The sequence below is a fragment of the Herpailurus yagouaroundi genome, unplaced genomic scaffold, assembly GCF_014898765.1.
Source record: "Herpailurus yagouaroundi ecotype Mexico unplaced genomic scaffold, PumYag 100, whole genome shotgun sequence".
In the NCBI taxonomy this organism is placed as follows: Eukaryota; Metazoa; Chordata; class Mammalia; order Carnivora; family Felidae; genus Herpailurus; species Herpailurus yagouaroundi.
In genome coordinates, this window is record NW_024412391.1 from 17,333,446 (window position 1) to 17,352,811 (window position 19,366).

At 39.8% G+C, this 19,366-nt stretch overlaps 1 protein-coding gene across 2 annotated transcripts in view; it reads left to right on the plus strand.

The window, feature by feature from the left end:
- Nucleotides 1-1,550: 1,550 nt before the first annotated feature.
- The window catches only part of TNPO3 (transportin 3), an 80,251-nt gene continuing 62,435 nt past the window's right edge, over nucleotides 1,551-19,366 (plus strand). The window contains exons 1-2 of one of the 2 annotated variants that reach the window (XM_040472005.1): nucleotides 1,922-2,033; nucleotides 14,147-14,307. Coding sequence is in view for 1 of the 2 variants with exons in the window: in XM_040472004.1 (XP_040327938.1) it covers nucleotides 1,914-2,033 (120 nt within the window). In the remaining variant the exon portion in view is untranslated. Of the gene's footprint in view, nucleotides 2,034-14,146; nucleotides 14,308-19,366 lie in introns of both variants that reach the window. The other variant, XM_040472004.1, reaches the window with a different exon arrangement.

The window sequence follows — 19,366 nt, forward strand, 5'->3', positions numbered from 1 at the left end:
AGTGTGTGTATGTTGGGGAGGAGCAGAGAGAGAGGGAGACACAGAATCTGAAGCAGGCTCCAGGCTCCAGGCTCCGAGCTGTCAGCACAGAGCCCAACGCGTGGCTCAAACCCACGAACTGTGAGATCATGACCTGAGCTGAAGTCTGGTGCTTAACCGACTGAGCCACCCAGGTGCCCCCAGAACTTTTAAACTGTATTGAATTGCTTGTCTTTCTTTGCAATTAGACTGTAAACTCCATGAGGGCAGACACCAAAATGGCCTTATTCAATTTTTTCTTTTTCTTTTTAAAATTTTTTTTAGAGAGAGCATGAGCAGGGGAGAGGTGCAAAGGGAGAGGAAGAGGACCTCAAGTAGGCTCCATGCTCAGTGTGGAAACTGACACAGGGCTGGGATCATAATCTGAGCCAAAATCAAGAGTGGGGCACTCAATCCACAGGGCCATCCAGATGTCCTTAAATTTTTTCTTAATGAATGGGTGAGTTAGGTAGCCTTAATATCGTTTCTTTTCTTTTGTGTGAAATTATATCAATTCTGTGCATTAACACAGTTTTCATTATGTTTTCTGTCCTAATCTGTTGACAATAAAAATTCAGAAATTAATTCACAAGATACTAGGAATTGTATTATTTAACAGGCTTTGAGGTAGTGAAATGGATTTGGATTCAAATCCTGACTTTCATTTAAGAACTGTGTAACCTTGGGCAAAGTACATTACCTACCTAGTCTACAAAATGGGGATTTAGTTGGTATAGTTGTTAAAAGCATCAAATCAGATATTTTAACTACAGTGCTTAACACACTGTAAGCATTCATCAGATAGTGGCATTTATTATTGCAAAGGACTAGCAGCAATGTTGGGAAATCCTTTCACATGCTACCTTATGTCCAAAATTTCTTCAGAGAACAGATTCCAAGAATCCTATTTTCTTTGTGAATTGAGAATTGTTACACCGCTGATTTTTTATTCGGAAAGCGAGGCATACACAAAAATTCAATTCTATATGGAAATGACCCTAAAGATGTATGCAAATAAATACTCTGGAGTTCAGCGTCCTGGCAATTGAATGAAATATCCTTTTTGGTGAGAACTTAGTGGAAAGGGGGGCTGAACAGGGATTGAAGGCATTTTGGATTCATCTCAATGTGGCACATATTTCAGTTTTGTACATTATTTGATTACGTGTCTGTTTCATCCACTAGAATCAGTACAGAAACCCCGTCTTTGGTCATCTTTGTACTTCCAGTCCGGTGGACATTGCTGGGATAGTTGAATTGAGGCGCCTTGTCCACGGGTATAGAGAAATCCGAAAGAGGTTGGAAAGACCTCGGATCCGCTGCCAAGCAGGGATGCGCGGCTCACGTATGGAACACACATCGGTCCTATTGCTCCAGTCGTACGCGAGTAATCGAGACACCCACTACCGACTGCCGCTTCCCGGCTTCTGGCCTGGCAGGGCCACTTCCGGGAGGGGGCGGGGAGACAGGAGGAGGCGTGCCGGGAAGGAGGCCGTTTGCGCTGCACCAGGCGGAAGTGTACCAAAGGTATCGGTGCTGCTACTTCCGGTCCGGGTTAACGCGGCTTAGGTACGCTGCGTGGTTTGTGTCGCGCCGGGACAGACTTTTGAGGACAAGTCGGTGGGTAAAGAGGCCAGCACGGCGGCTGAAATTAGAAGTCTGGCGTCTAGGGGGAGGATAAGAAAAAAGGCCAGGAACCCGAATACAATCTAACCTCTGTTTCCGAGGGGGCAACTTCCACGGGAACCCCTCTGCCCTGGTAACGGCCAAAGAGGAGATGGCGCCAGTCAGGGAGCGGCCGTGGCCGACACAGTGAGGAAGCCTGAAGGCGGAGCAACCGGAGAACCCTCGGGAGAACCGCCAGAGCCGTCGCTGCCGCTACCACTGCCACCACCATGGAAGGGGCAAAGCCGACTTTGCAGCTCGTGTACCAGGCAGTGCAGGCGCTTTACCACGACCCAGATCCTAGCGGAAAGGAGCGCGCCTCGTTTTGGCTTGGGGAGCTGCAGCGTTCGGTGAGGGGCCCAGAGAGAGGCCGTTCTGCGCCGCGGGGCAAGGGCGGGGTGGGACCTAGGCTCGAACTGGAGCCTGAGCCGGGCGGTTGGCCTCGTGTGATGCTCCTTAGGGAGGAGCTGCTCTGCCGCGGGGTGGGGCTGCGAAGCTACATTTACGCCGCTTTTCGGAAACTAGTCGCAGCTGGTCGGTCGCGGACTGGCCCTCACCCCACCCCGTAGAATCTGATTTGTAGGTCCTGTACTCGCTCTTGGCATCGATTTGGTCCTGTTTAAGTTTTAAGCTCGCTACATGCTTCTTCAGTTCTGCTTTTCCGTTTAGTCTTTCAACTGAATCCAAGACCAGTCTTTCTCCACCTTCCACTTAGGGGTGCTTTTTTTATCCGTCTCTTCTCGGTGTACCAGTGTAGCACCTGGCAGTTCCTTCGTAGCTTTCAGTCGTAGCTTTCACCTCACTGTTCCTTGCTGATTTTTCACTCTAGTTTGAGTCTATTATTCCCGAAATTCTCAGGCTTCTAGATTCTTATACACGTGAATTTCCGCCGTGTTTTCGAGTGCAATGTGATGTGAAGGGAAAAAATATCAATTCTGGTTTCAGAAGATCTTTACAGTTCACATTTTGCTGCATATTTGGTCTCTAATCTTGTTTTTTCTCTGACTTTAGATTCTTTATCACAGCTGCCTTGATTATTCCATATGATTGTGTGAACATGCAGTGAGGGGTTTAATTTCAACCTATTATATTTACTGTATTTCTGCATTCTTTGATTCACATGTCTTATCCTTCCTCTAATTTTTATATTCACATTTTTTGTGCTTTATGCTTTATTTCTGTGTGTGTGTTGTGTTAGAGAGTGTGTGTATACTTAATGATTTTGCTGACTCTACCTTTCTTATTTTTGCGTTTTATATTCCCAAGCATATTTTTAAAATTCTTCCCTTTGTTTAAAAAACTTGTAACTGGTACTTAGAGGTGCTCTGCCCTCTTAAATGAGCCTCTGGGTTTCAGGTGCATAATATTTAAAATTTCTCAACTTTGGCTTTAAATGTTACATTAAAAAATTTGGGACCTCAAGTTCTGGATAACCTCATGGGAAGATAAAGGAATTAGACTCACTGTAGGCTACACAAGAAAATCACTCCTATATGGTCTTAATTTAGTGTTTGGTTTTTGGGGAGTCACAAGTCTCATACGCCATACCAAAAGTCATCTCTTCCCTACTAAACCTGCTTATTGTTGTGTGTATTTTAAATAATGAGTGCTTACCCTATATTAGAAATTGTGCTAGGGGATGGTATATGGAAATGATCCAGACAAAAATCTCTGCCACATAGATTTGTGGTGATTGAGTTAATATCTACAAAGAGCTTAGAAAAACTCTTGGAACCTAGAGCTTAAAGTATGTTAGTAATTAGGGGCATCTGGGTGGCTCAGTCTGTTAAGCATCCTGACTTCTGCCCAGGTTATGATCCCGCATCGGGCTCTGTGTTGACAGCTTGGAGCCTGGAACCTGCTTTAGATTATGTGTCTCCCTCTGTCTCTGTCCCTCCCCTGCTTGCACTCTGTCTCCCAAAAATAAATAAATATTTTTAAAAAATTTTTTTAAGTTAGTAAGTATTATTTATTTTTTTTTAAATTTTTTTTTCAACGTTTTTATTTATTTTTGGGACAGAGAGAGACAGAGCATGAACGGGGGAGGGGCAGAGAGAGAGGGAGACACAGAATCGGAAACAGGCTCCAGGCTCTGAGCCATCAGCCCAGAGCCCGACGCGGGGCTCGAACTCACGGACCGCAAGATCATGACCTGGCTGAAGTCGGACGCTTAACCGACTGCGCCACCCAGGCGCCCCTAGTAAGTATTATTTAAATGGTAGTCACTATTCTTACTTTCCGCTATGCTCTGTTACAACCTTACATTATCATCATTATTGCTATTTGCAGTAAGGGCCCCAACTGGAAAAGATGGCAAGCTTGAAATGGAGTAATTAAAAAAGGGTTTATTTTATAAAAGTATTGTTTCCAAAGATGTTGGTATAATGTGGCAATAGTTTAGTAACCTGTTGCCAAATTGTTAACATCTCTAGGCCAGAAAGAGTAGAAGAGTGGTTACTTGAACTATTAAGGAAACTATGGAGTTGGCTGCCTTGAGAGGAATGGCAGTTGAAGGGACACAACCATCATGAGGTGATTTTTTTCAGGGAGGGGGCTGGAGGAATAAATGTCTTGACCTTATCCTCCTAACCTCCTGGGATTCTTCTTTGGGCAAACCCAACCAGAAGTTAGGGGACGCAAGAACCTGTTGATACAGTCCATGGAGATCAGCATACTGAGGCAAAAAGCATGGTAGGCAAGGGTAGAAGACTAGAACTGGAAAACGTCTAGCACAGTCCCACAGTATCATTTTTAGGCATCTGGATTCACAACACAGCTAACATTTTAGCTCCTTAATTCCTTTACCTCTTTTTCTCAACCATGTGGTCATATTGTCATATCTTGGATCTTGTCATTACTAAGAAGTCACCAACCTCTCAAGTCACTAACTCAGCCACATGGTCACACAGTCAAACCCTGGATCTTGTCATTATTAAAAAGTTACCACCCTGAGTCCCTGGCTGATTCCGTTGGTAGAGCATGTGGCTCTTGATCTTGGGATGGTGAGTTCAAGACCTATGTCGTATGTAGAACTTAACATGTAAAAGAAAAAAAAAGTCACCAGTCCCCCCACATCACTAACTCAGACATTTGCTCTGATCACAACCCACTCTTCCAGTTTGTTGGCTTAAGGATTTAAGTAATCTCATATAATTTTATTTTTTGATATCTATATTTTTAAAACTTAAAATTTAAAAATTTTTAAAACTTTAAAAAATTATAAAATGGAAACTTTACAAGAAAAAGGCCTAGGATGTAAAAGAGAAGTTATGTGTAGACTTTCCTCTATGAAAGATGAGGATTTGGGCTCCCTCTACTTTCTCTTCCATTGTATCTAACATAGTTTTGGTTAAATAAATACACATTGTGCACCACGTAGCATATGTAATGTGGTAATGTTTCTCTTTTTGTGCAACTTTTTTTTTTTTCCTCCTGGTGATAGTCCTTACCTTTTCTTTCTTTCACATCTGCTTCATTTTCTGTGTATCTGCAGTAATTCGTCCCAAATTCTATGTTAGTATGTAAATATCCTCTTAGTATGTTCAAATTGGTAATCTGTTTCCTTTTTTAGTGGAAGGAAACCTCTTCTGAGAGCTCTCTATCTCTCTCCTCCAGTCTGGCCTTGTTGTTCTCCAAGTCTGTTGCATAATTATTGTCTTGGGATCTCTTTAACACTCCTAGGGAATTCCCTTCTCTTTCTTGTGTTGGATGGATGCACTGAATCCTGGATCCCATGATCTTTTCTTGGAATACTCCCTCATTTGATGGGTAATTGAGAACCTTCACTCCTTCTTTCTTGTTGTATTTCTGTTGGTCTTTTTTTCTTGGACCACTTTTATCCTGAGATCAAGCCTCTGGATATAAATGAGGCTGCTGGTGGCAGGTGGGAGAATGAGCCAGGGATGGATCTTACCACTAAGTATGTTGACTTTAATTTAACTGGTTTTCAGTATGATATTCCTGTCCTTAGGTGAGTCTACTAAGAGTCCAGAGTCCCTCTGCGTCAGTCTTTGCAAAGTAACTCTTGAGTCTTCTGTGATGGTGGGAGGATAGTAGCCTTGCCACTGTGTTAGGGAGAAAATCTTGGTCTAACTGCTTATGCAGATTTTGAACCCACTTTGTTTTTTGTTCCACCTGTGCATCTGCCTTCAGATGTACCTGGTACTTGTAATTCCTGAGCCTGATTAGGATTTTGCAACATGAATCATTTTGCCCCTTGGCTTCCCCATTTTCATCCTGTCCTTCCTCTGAAAAATTTCAACTTTTTCAGACCTGCTAAGACAATTAACTCCTCCATTAGCTTTCTAGTTTTGTTTTGTTTATCAATCAAATGATTGATTAACAATCAATGGACAAATCCATTTTTGTCCTTGTAGCATTACCCCCACCCTCTTTAAAATAATCTGTTTACACTGATTTTAATGGATTTTTGGAAGGGACCTATGGGCAAACAGATGTGTTCAGTCAACTTAATAATGTTAAACAAATCCCTGCATTGGTTCTTGAATTTCATCAAAACCTTATTCAGTTGACTGGCTCCTACTTTTTCTTTATTAGGTCTTGTCTTTACTTCTATCTAATTTGGATTACAGGGTCTATCATTCTAGTCATTTTCTTAAATATACTATAATAGCAATTCTTCACTTCTCATTTTTGGTAAAACTTTAGCATAGTTGTAATCAACTTTTCTCCCTTTTCCTGTCAGCTCTAGGTGCTCTGCATCTCATTTTCTGAATTCTTAGGAACCTTGATCTTTTGGTTACCCTCTCACTTGCATCTTCGTTCAGACTCCCTCTTTACTGGGCCCTTCCCATCAGCATTCATACAGCTGTAATATTTCCAATAGTAAGCAAATGGTTTTGAGGGGGTGGTGGTAGAGAATGCTACCTTTGTCCAATTTTGTGATTTCTTTGATTCTTTTACTACATCTATGCTGTTACTCTTTCCCAATCTTGTCTTATTTTATTTTACTTATTTTTTTAAGATTTTATTTTATTTTTTTTTTTAAGTAATGTCCACACCCATGTTGGGGCTTGAGTTTACAACTCCAGAATCAAGAGTCGCATGTTCTACCAACCGAGCCAGCCAGGCACCCTCGCAATCTTGTCTTCAAATGAAGAAACTAACCTATCTTTTCAAACCCCAGCCTAAATTCTTTCTCCTTGAAGTCTTTTTTTTTTTTTTTAAGTTTTTTTTTTTTTTTTTAAGTTTATTTTGAGAGAGGGTGGAGCGTGTGGGGAGGCACACTGTCCACGCAGAGCCCGATGTGGGGGCTTGAACTCAGGAATCATGAGATCAGGACCTGAGCCGAAACCAAGCATTGGACACTTAACCGACTGAGTCACCAGGTGTCTCCCCACCTTTTATTTTTTTGAGGGACAGAGAACATGCACCCGCATGCATAGGGGAGGGCCAGGGGGAGAGAGAATTTTAAGCAAGGCTCTTTGCTCAGTGTGGAGCCCAACATGGAGCTTGATCTCATGACCCTGAGATCATGACCTCAACCAAAATCAACAGTCAGACACTTACCTGACTGAGCCACCCAGGTGCCCGATTTTCCTTGAAGTCTTAGTTGATTCTCTTCAACTGGAAATCATTTCTGCCTCCACTGAGCACCTAGAGCACTTTATCTAATTACATTTATAATCTGTATAATTTTCTTTACCTTTTGGAAATCTGTTTTCTTCTCCCTGCTAGACTGTAGAATTGTTTATATGATACAGTTGAAGAAATAACTTTTAACATTTATTCATTAAAAAAAATTTTTTTTAATGTTAATTTAATTTTATTTATTTATTTGAGAGAGAGAAAGAGCATTAGTTGGGGAGGGTCAGACTGAGAGGGAGACACAGAATCTGAATGAAGCAGGCTCCAGGCTCTGAACTGTCAGCACAGAGCCTGACATGGGGCTCGAACTTAAGAACCGTGAGATCTGAGCTGAGGTCAGATGCTTAACCGACTGAGCCATCCAGGTGCCCCAAATGTTTACTCATTTTTGAGAGACAGAGAGAGAGTGTGAGCAGGGGAGAGGCAGAGAGAGAAGGAAACACAGAATCTGAAGCAGGCTCCAGGCTCTGAGCTGTCAGCACAGAGCCAGATGTGGGGCTCAAACTCATGGAGTGTGAGATCATGACCTGAGCCGAAGTCGGAAGCTTAACTGACTGAGCCACTCAGGCGCCCCAGTTGAGGGAATAACTTAATGGTTATTAAGTAAGCAGTGATCAAGATGACTGACAGACAGATTCTTAAAAATGTGTGTTGAATGAATAGCTGCTTGTAGGCATCTCCAAAGGGATAGTTGGATATCTGAAATTTGTCTTTATGAATTTTGTTTATTTTTGCTGCCTCTCTACCATACCTATGGGTAATTGAAAATAAACATTATTATTCAGTGTCCTATGATGCTCTGCTTTCAGTCTTTTCATCCTTTATTTAAAAAACAAATCTTTGGGGCGCCTGGGTGGCGCAGTCGGTTAAGCGTCCGACTTCAGCCAGGTCACGATCTCGCGGTCCGTGAGTTTGAGCCCCGCGTCAGGCTCTGGGCTGATGGCTCGGAGCCTGGAGCCTGTTTCCGATTCTGTGTGTGTCCCTCTCTCTCTGCCCCTCCCCCATTCATGCTCTGTCTCTCTCTGTCCCAAAAATAAATGAACGTTGGAAAAAAAAAAAAAACCTTTCTTTGTGAGATAAATTTGTATCACCCTCATTTATTAATTGTTATTTATTTATTTCTTAAATATTTATTTGGAGAGAGAGTGTGGTCGGGACGGGAGTGGCAGAGAGAGAATCCAGAGCAGGCTCCAGGCTGTCAGTGCAGAGCCTGTTGTGGGGCTCGATCTCATGAACTGAGAGGTCATGACCTGAGCCAAAATCAAGAGTGGGACGCTCAGGGGCGCCTGGGTGGCGCAGTCGGTTGGGCGTCTGACTTCAGCCAGGTCATGATCTCGCGGTCCGTGAGTTCGAGCCCCGCGTCAGGCTCTGGGCTGATGGCTCGGAGCCTGGAGCCTGTTTCTGATTCTGTGTCTCCCTCTCTCTCTGCCCCTCACCCGTTCATGCTCTGTCTCTCTCCGTCCCCAAAATAAATAAACGTTGAAAAAAAAATTAAAAAAAAAATAAAAACTGGAAAGAGATAGTAAAGGTAACTTCTTTCCACCAAAATTTTGTTTAAAAAAAAAAAAAGAGTGGGACGCTCAACCAACTGAGCCACCCAGGTGCCCCTCCAGTGTATTTTTAAAAAGGTTATTTTGAGACAGATTTTAAAGGAAGCCTATCTTATCAGTGAACTGTTCTGAACACTTTGTTTACCTCTGGTAACCCAAATCAGTAGACAGTGTAGAAAGCAATGGAAGGAAAGACCATCTCTTTATATGGCTAATGAATGATGCTATGCATTTGTTTTAAGTTTGTAATTTAGATTGTAGACTACTTTTACAAATACAATCTGTGGGTCAGAGGTTACCTCAAAAATTTTAGTCTGGAAACTGAAAAAGAATGACAAAATCATAAAAAGCATAAGTCAAATCATGCTCTGATGGACTGTGTTGACATTGTCATGTTTGGTTTATCACATATCCTTGGGAATTTTCTTCTACATATCATATCAGGAAAGTCAGGGTTCATGGAATTTCAGTTTCAAATTTCTTAGTTTTCATTTTTGGAATTTGTTGATTGTTTAGCCTAGTTCAAAAAACCAGTGTTTTGGTTTTCCTTTTAGCAGTTGCAGTTATTGAGCTGACATCTAAAAATCTTGGGTTTTTTTTAATGCTTTTGTTCTCATCCTCCAATTAAGTGACTCTTGTAACATGCTTTTGAAAGAAAAACCTTCTAGAAAAGAGAAAATGTTCATCTACAAATTCTGTGCATCAGTTAATTCAATGAACATAGGACTACTCTCTGCCTTGCCTTGCTGGAAACTAGAAAAACATAAATGATAAAAACTAGAGACCTTTATTCCAGAGTTGACCAATCTGGCTGTGTCATCTAATAGGTAGCCATTAGCCAGATGGCTACTATGGCTACTTAAAATTAAATAAAAGTTAAAATCAGTTCCTTATTTGCCACATTCCAAGTCTTGGACCTTGCAGATATAGACATTTCATGTCTTTGGTGCACTGGAGCCTGTGAATGAGCATTTGTGATGGTATTTATGTTGGCATGGTAGTCTGTTATCTGGTGGCATTCGTCCATGTTTGGATTAGTTTAATTTTTGTCTTCCCAGGCCTTGCACTAGAGTTGGTGGTGTGATTCAGGATGTAAAATTATCAGGGCAGTGCTGTATATTCTAATTATAACACAGGTTTCTTCCAAAGCTTTCCAGATATTCCTTCAGCATTTTTTTTCACGTTGTTTGCACTGTTTATAAGGGAAATGGAAAATAGATGGTATAGATTTTTTTTTATTGTAAAATAGTCATAGCGTAAATAACCATTTTTAAGTATAAAGTTTGGTGGCATTAAGTACTTTCCTGTTGTGCAGCTGTTACCACCACCCATCTCTAGAACTTTTCATCTTCCTAGACTAAAACTCTATCTATAAACTGTAATTCTCCATTCCCTCTTAACTCCAGCCCCTGGCAACACCATTCTTTTTGTCTTCCATGAATTCGACTATTTCAGGTACCTTATATAAGTAGAATCTTACACTGTTGTACTTTTTGTGTTTTGTTTATTTCACTTCACATAATATCTTTAATGTTTGTTCTGGTTGTAGGTTGTGTCAGAGTTTCATTCCTTTTTTCAAATTGCAGTGAAATATACGTAACATAAGATCCACTGTTTAACCATTTTATTTGTTTATTAAAAAAATTTTTTTTGACATTTATTTATTTTTGAGAGAGACAGGGCATGAATGGGGGAGGAGCAGAGAGAGAGAGAGAGGGAGACACAGAATCCAAAGCAGGCTCCAGGCTCTGAGCCATCAGCCCAGAGCCCTATGCGCGGCTTGAACTCACAAGCTGTGAGATCATGACCTAAACCGAAGTCAGACGCCCAACCGACTGACCCACCCAGGCGCCCCTACCGTTTAACCATTTTAAAGTGAACAGTTCAGTGGGTTTAAGTATATTAATGTTGTGCATCCATCACCAACATCCATCTCTAGACTTTTTCCTCTTGTAAAACTGAAACTCTGGTTATTAAAGTTAACTGCCAATTTTCCCCTCCCTCCACCCCTAGCTTCTAGCAACCTGCTTTCTGTCTCTGAATTTCACTACTCTAGGTACTTCATATGAATGGAATCATACAGTATTTGAACTTTTGTGACTGACTTATTCACTTAGCATAGTCTCCTCAGGGTTCATCCGTGGTGTATCATGTGTCAGAATTTCATCCTCTTTTAAGTTTGTATAATAATGTATCATCCTCTTTTAAGACTGTATAATAACGTATGTACCACATTTTGTTTATCCACTTATCTATCCATGAAAACTGGGTTGCTTCCACCTTTTGGCTATTGCGAGTGAGTTTGTTTGTTTGTTTGTTTGTTTGTTTTTGAGGAACTGCCATACTGTTTTCCAGATTTTATAGAATTTTAAGCTCTGTTGAATTTATAAGCATTTAATTCATAGGAAGTTGAGATTGCCCAGATTATCACTCCTGTATTTTTCTAGCTTGCACTCAGGTACTGAAATACTACCAGAGTGTTTTACTGCTGTACAAGTGAAGTCTCAGAAGCTTTATTTGTCTTTAATTGGAAATTCATAGTGTGGCTAAAGGGGATAATTTTGTAGTATTTGACGTGCAGAACTCCTTAAAAATACTGACTTAGGGGCACCTGGGTGGCTCAGTCAAGCGTCGGACTTCGGCTCAGGTCATGATCTTGAGGTTTGTGGGTTTGAGCCCCGCGCCTCGTCAGGCTCTGTGCTGACAAGTCAGAGCCTGGAGCCTGCTTCAGATTCTGTGTCTCCCTTCTCTTTCTGCCCCTCCCTCACTCGTGCTCTCTCTCTCAAAAATAAATAAACATAAAAAAAGAGAAAAGTCACTTAAAAATAGTGACTTAATTTTCCTTTCTTGTAGAGTTTCTAAAATGACAATATTATGAAACATATATTATTTTCCTTTGGTGAGAAATTTTCTGTTAATGGAGTTTACATTGTTTTTTTACCTATTTTTTTTCCTCAAGCCCATAGCCCATTTCTTTTCAGTTTTTCCTCTGTGTTCATTGTTTCCTTGTATTTTGTCTCAGCCATAGTATAATCCTATTTAAGTAGCCCCCAAACAGAAGAATATACTTGGAATGAGACCTGAAAATATACATGTTTTTTATATAAGGATTCAGAGTTTTTTTAACACTCCAGTGCATTTTTTTTAAACAGTACTTTAAGCTAGACATTTCATATTCCTGTAAGTTTGAAAAAGTTGAATCTTAAGCACGTTGTTAACATATGCTTAATATGTCTGATGATATTCTCATTCTTCTGGTTTAGATGAGTTGTTATAAAACTTGTTCAGATGGGCAGCAATAGGGACCAGCGATTAAAGGAAATACACTTTTTCTATTTTTGGCTTTCAGGAAGTACTGACATCGGCTTTGCTTCAAATGGTTTCAAGCTTGGCATTTTCTACTTTTAATGTAGGGCTGCCTGGTATAATTAGTAAGGCCCACAGCAAGGTGATTACCAATGCATACTTCGGTCACTCCCAACCCAAGGTGATTTTATGGATCCAGATTTATCTTTTTTCAGGACCCTTGAGGTTAAATTTCACATACATAGGTTATTAAGGATTTTAAAGTTGGATAGGGATTTTTTACTCTTGTCATGAAAACATCTCGGCAAGATTTCTCAGTACCATATTATACATGACTGACAGCCACAGTAGCACAAATTTGAGCCAAGTTTCATTTGGCAGAGTTTATTACGACTGAGGATTGTTTGAAAATGCTTGTCCCAGAAACACGGGGATATCATCCGAAATGGAGGAGACCACAGGGTGCAGTCTTGTCATTTGATCTTACGGATTCCTTTCATTGAAATCAAGATGGAACAGTGCATATGGGTGCTAGTCTAAAAGCTGACTTAAAAGTGGGTATTTCTTACGGAATTTGAATAGCTTATGTTTTTGTTTGTTTGTTTTTGTTGTTTTTTGCTTATGATCTTTTAAAGAATTATTTTTAGCTTGGAATCTCTTCCCTCCCATAAGAGAAATAATATCTCTCTTTTAATTATTTACTCAGTCATTACAGAGATGGCTGTCAAAATGTAAGTTGGCTGAATTTGTCTCTAAATGAGCCTTTTTGCTTCTAGAAAAGTTATTTATGGACACAAGAGTATTCTGTGGGTCTGGGAGCTTGCTAGGGGCTTTATATGACTATTTTTCATTTACACTCCTTTTGGAGCTGGGGGTTGTGTACTCATCACTGCTGTGATGAAGGTATTAGCTAAGTTCATTTCATCACGGGTTTTACATTTCAGGCCGTCTTACAAAACAAGTTATTTTGAAAAATATAATTTTTAGGTAGTAATCTTTTTAGCCCATAGTTTGTGTTTTTCATAATACCCCCTTCAAACCATATTCTTTCCCTGCTGTCTTAGAAAACCATCAGAAGGTATCTTGTGACAGACCCAGCAGTTTGTCCTAAATTTGTAAAATTCTCATAAAAGATTAGGTACAAAAACTTAAGATAGTTGACCAAGTTAAAAAGTTATTTTCTCTGTTTCAGGTAAATTAGACTTATTCTTTTTTTTACCTGTCTCATGAGAATGATTTTTTTTTCTTGATCTGGGAAATTCTGGTTTTCTAGCTCTATGCCACATTGCTATAGGACATGTGCCTAAAATGTGTTCTTTGATAGGTTTTTTTGTTTTTGTTTTGTTCTTTTCACTCTACTCTTAGTCTCCCCCTCCCTCACTATACTGTAAATCTTTAAAAGTCTTTATTTAATAAATATATTATTCACTAATTGAAATGCTTAAAAAAGTACAGCAACCTGACACTTTTATGTTACTTTTCAAATTTCACTGAAATATTTGTATTTACAGAATTTCATTTTCCATTTGCCAGGGCTCTTCTGTCCTCAGTGAAGTATTTTAAGTAATTCTGCTTAATTTGAGGAGTTTTTTTGTAGGATTAACTAGCAGCTCTAATCCACTTCTAATTCTTGGCAGCTAAGGAATCCTTAGGCTTCCATCTGGGTGTGTGCTTGCATTGTTGACCGCCCGCCAGCTCAGTGGTTTAGGTGGATTCTCGGCAGTTTTAGAACTGTTGGTATAGAAGTGAGTCTTGGAGCAACAGAGCATCATTAAAGAAAGGAAAGGGCAAGTACTATTAGGATCTGCTGTGAAGCGTAATGAAAGACTTAGAGTATGTTAGTGAAAGGATTGCTGGGCCATAGCCTGCTTCATTCATATTCATCACATAGTCATGGAAATATCTTTGAAAAGACTGATACACAGGCCTGTTCTGCTACTGCTATGTGAAATGGAAGATTGGAATTAGATGCTTAAATGGAAAATGTTCTCTTGTTGCAGCCTCTTTGAAATGTGCTGCTGGTGGGAGCTGCAGCTTCCTCCTGCTGACTCTGAGCCCCAGGCTTCGGTTGAGATGGTCCTTTCAGAAATGTGGAGCTTAGTCCAAGCCTGGATTTCAGTGGGTAGCACCTGGCATCTGTGGCTAGAAAGTCCCATGAAGTGTAAGTGCTTTATTCTCTCCTTGTCAAGAATCCCTTTTCTTTCCTTCCTTCCTTCCTTCTCTTCCTTCTTCAGCCTTAGCAGAGGGGAAGTACAACGAGCAGTGCACTATAGTGTCTAGGATATCAGGATTTAGATGCATTTTCTTTATGATTCAGTGACCAAAACAAGATTACTTGTTTGGGGATGCCAACAATGCTGAAACTCCTAGAATTCAAAAGAAAGTGATAAATTATGACCCCTTAATCTATAGTACTGACAGTATCATCCCAGGTAATTTTTCATTGACAGTTTACTTAGTAGCCATGATATTTAAGTTTGCCAGGTTTCTTTAGAGGTCACTCTTGTATTTTATTCTTATTCCAAAAGACAAATAGTTGAAAAGAGAGGCACATTTGACCAGTGGGTGAAGCAGCTTGACGATAAGAGTGGTTGAAATGAGAAGACAGCTCTTTTGCTTTGGTTCTACCAGATGTATTTGCACAAAGAGCAATTTGGGAATTTTTTGAAGACCAGTTTCTCATAGAAGTGTCCTAGGAAATTCATATAGCTGCCATCTATATTTTAGTTAAAACACAAAAAAAAACCCCAAGATAATTACATAATGAGCATGAAAAGATATAAGTTTTATATTTGATTTAGTTGCTTTAATACTGTTCTCTTTTTTCCTATTTCAGAAATACTGGTAATATTTTAAAGTACACTTATTCCAGAAGACTCCCATTTTAGGGAGATTTTAAGGTTCTCTTCACTGATGTTTTTCTGAAAATTCTAAATCTTCAGATTTTAGCTAGGAAATTATTGACCTTCTTTTCATTGTTAAAACAAAATATATGTTTAAAACAAAACAAAACCAAGGCTCCATCTGGGAAAGGCAAGTGAAGTTCTACAAGTGAAGATTCTGAATGAAAAACATCTCATCCTCTCAGGGTCTTTGTTTTCTTTATCTGTAAAGAACTGATTTGCTTGTTCTCTGTTGCTCTTTCTTTCTAAACATTTTGGATTCTGTTCTTAGAGCTGACTGCCAATCCAGTAAGTATCTAGCTACCTAGTAAAAGGATGGGCTTTTTCATTTGGGAAAACAAAGAGGTGTTAAGGACTTAGGAGATGATGGTGTTGTGTCATTTCACTTTATATTTAAAAATTTAATACATACTTTATTTAAAGTACCTCTTAGGGCCAGAGGACTCTGAGAGATGTAGATACAGTTAAGGTCTTTCTTTACCTTTGAAGAGCTTACAGCCTATTAGAAAAGATGAACGGTGGCCTAAGTAATTACAGTACAAAGTTCTACAGTTGAGCTGTTACAGAGCCAATGTAAATGGATTTCTGCCTCCAGTGTTTTTTCCTTATCTCTGTGTTTCAGGAGTTTGAATGTGATGTGTTCAGTATTTATTTGTGTGGGGGAACAGGGGACGGGAATGTTCTCTGTTGCCCCAGCGTACCATAGTCTTAGACAGTTGCAGTGCTGCCCTTTTCAGTGGTGGGTTGTCTCAGTGATCCTGGCCTCACCTGTGGAAGTCTGTCTCTGCCTTGCATCTGGCAGGTCTTGTGCAGGATACATTTTTTTGCCCCTCCCTCAGTCGTAGGAGACCTCCACGGTTCTGCATCAGGGATGGGTCTTAGCCTGTGCCCTGAGGGTGACAGGATTTGCTGTCCCCACGGAGTCTGAGGTTTATTCAGTAGGGGAGGGGGAGGGTCTGTCTAGTCAGCTTTTTGTGCCTTTTCTGCGGCTAAGGCTGTTCCTGTCCAAGATCATCCTGCCAAAGGAGTTCTCACCGGTCTTTTGCCCTACTGCCCAGTCTGTTCTGAGTTTCTGGGAGAGGTCTGTGCAGAGGAGCCTGTAGGTGGTTGTGACCCTTGTGCCTGTGAGCCCTAGGGATTTCGTATGTTCACATTAGCCCACACTCAGCATTCATCAATTTGTTCATAATTTTAGCAGAATTTTTATTACTTGGTTATCTGGTGCCCTGAGTGTTTTCCTCATATGTTCTGCCACAGATGATTCAGTGCTTGCCTCCTGTCTCCTTGGAGAGGTCTGTCTTTAGATTTCAGTCTACTTGGTTGCCTTGGGATCTCAGCTTTCTGATGCATTTTAAGAAAAGTTATTTTGTAGTTTATTTGCTTTCGTTTATTGTTAATGCAAAAGCAGTGTTCTCTCTGACTTTCTACTTCTTACATGGGTATAGAACTCCTCTCCGGTATTTGTATTCATATGTTTTATTTATTTTTTTTTTTAATTTTTTTTTTCAACGTTTATTTATTTTTGGGACAGAGAGAGACAGAGCATGAACGGGGGAGGGGCAGAAAGAGAGGGAGACACAGAATCGGAAACAGGCTCCAGGCTCTGAGCCATCAGCCCAGAGCCTGACGCGGGGCTCGAACTCACGGACCGTGAGATCGTGACCTGGCTGAAGTCGGACGCTTAACCGACTGCGCCACCCAGGCGCCCCTCATATGTTTTAAACCTCACAAGATGATATGCTTTATATAGTCAGTGTCCATAAAGATTTACTCTCCTACTTAACCTTTCCCCTTACTTTTCATTTCTTCTATTTCCATGTTTACATCCAGAATTATTTTCCTATTCCATGAAGAACACCCTTTAGTATTTTCTTCTTTTTGGGTCTTTTGGTTATAAACTGTCTTCTTCTCCTTTATTTTTTTAAAAAAATTAATTTATTTTAGTTATTTATTAAGTAAGAAAGGAAGCAAGCAAATAAGCGATTAAGCAGTAGGCCCAACATCAGGCTTAAATTCACAACCTGGAGATCAAGAATCACATGCTTTACCAACTGAGTCAGTCAGGCTCCCCTTTTATCTTAATTTTGTTGCATTTTGGAGTTTTTTGCTGGGTACAGAATAACTGATGGGTGGTTATTTTCTTTCAGTACTTTGAAGATACTTGGTTCCCATTGTTCATGTTGATAAGTCAGTTATCAGTCTAATTGTTCTTTTAAAGGTAATACATCTTTTTTTCTGCCCTTTAGATTTTCCTCTTTGGCTTTTTAGGAGTGTTAAGATGTGCATAGGTCTGGTTTTTCTGTCATTAGGGTTTATAGAGCTTCTTAAGTCTGTGGGTTGGTGTCTCTGTCACTTTGGAAATTTCTTAGCCATTATCTTTAGTACTTCTGCCCCATTTTTTCTTTTCCTTCTAGGATTTCAATTACATGTATGTTAAACTTTTTCACTGTGTCCCACATGTCACTCGGATTCTTCCCATTTTTTACTGTTCATCTTTTTTGACTTTGTGCTTCCGTCTCGTTATTTTCTCTTGATCTATTTCTAGCATAGTAATCTTTTCTTCAGTTCTCTGATTGCTATTTTAACCCTTCCATTTGGTTTTTAGTTTTGGTTACTGTATTTTTCAGTTTTAGAATTTCTTTTTTTTTTTTTTTATGTTTATTTATTTTTGAGAGAGAGAGAGCAGGGGAGGGGCAGAGAGAGAGGGAGACACAGAATCCAAAGCAGCTCCAGGCTCTCAGCCATCAGCACAGAGCCCTACCTGGAGCTCAAACTCATAAACCGTGAGATCATGACCTGAGCCGAAGTTGGAAGCTTAACTGACTGAGCCACCTAGGCTCCCCTATTTGATTATTTTTTATAGATTTCATTTCTTAATGGAAATTTTCCAATTTGGCTTCTAATTCCTTGAGTATATTAATTAGCTACTTAATTTTTTTCAAACGATTTATTTTTAATTTTTTAAATGGTTTTTTAATTTTGAGAGAGAGAGAGAGAGAGTGAGATCTGGGGAGGGGTAGAGAGAGAGCAAGACACAGAAGCAGGCTCCAGGCTCTGAGCTGTCAGCTGAGAGCACAGAGCCCGGGGTGGGACTCAAACTTGTGAACTATGAGATTATAACCTGAGTTGAACTCAAACACTTAACTGACTGAGCCACCCAGGCATCCCCCCAAACTATTTATTTTGACAAGTTCATAACTTGAAAGAATTGTACAGTGAACACGGATAAACCCTTTTCCTCAATTTGACAGTGCTCCATTTGCTTCTCTCTGTCCTTCTGTGTATGTATCTTTTTAATCTTTCATAAGTAAATTGAAGACCTTATAATGCCGTTCCCCTAAACAGTGACATTTATCTTGTCAGAACAAGGTCATTTTTCTAAACTAAACTAAAACCATTGTTACGCTCTAGAAATTTAACTTTGATATAATGGTATTATCTAATACATAGTCTATATTAAAATTTCCCAGTTGCTTTTAAAGTGTTTCTTTTTCTTTCTTTTTTTTAATTTTATTTTTTTATTTTTTAAAGTTTATATCCAGATTAGTTAACATATATTGCAACAATGATTTTAGGAATAGATTCCTTAGTTCCCCTTACCCATTTAGTCCATCCCCCTTCCCACAACTCCTCCAGTAACCCTCAGTTCTCCATATTTATGAGTCTCTTCTGTTTTGTCCCTCTCCCTGTTTTTATATTATTTTTGTTTCCCTTCCCTTATGTTCATCTGTTTTGTCTCTTAAAGTCCTCATATGAGTCAAGTCATATGATTTTTGTCTTTCTCTGACTAATTTCACTTAGCATAATACCCTCCAATTCCATCCACATAGTTGCAAATGGCAAGATTTTGTCCTTTTTGATTGCCGAGTAATACTCCATTGTATATATACACCACATCTTTATCCATTCATCCATCGATGGACATTTGGGCTCTTTCCATACTTTGGCTACTGTTGATAGTGCTGCTGTAAACATGGAGGTACATGTGTCCCTTCGAAACAGCACACCTGTATCCCTTGGATAAATGCCTAGTAGTGCAATTGCTGGGTCGTAGGGTAGTTCTAAAGTGTTTATTTTTCTAATCTAGGATTCATTCAAGGAAGATGCATTGCTTGTAGTTGGTCTTTTTAGTTCTTTGGGGTATTTTTGTTTGTCTTATGATAATGGCATTAAAAAACCAATCCAGGCTCATTTTGTCTTTGGTTTTAATGTGCCCTGCTATTTGGATTTGTGTCATCATTTTCTCATGGTTGCATTCAGGTGAAACAATTTTTGGAGGAATACTACATGGATGATAATTTATTGTTTTCAGTGAAT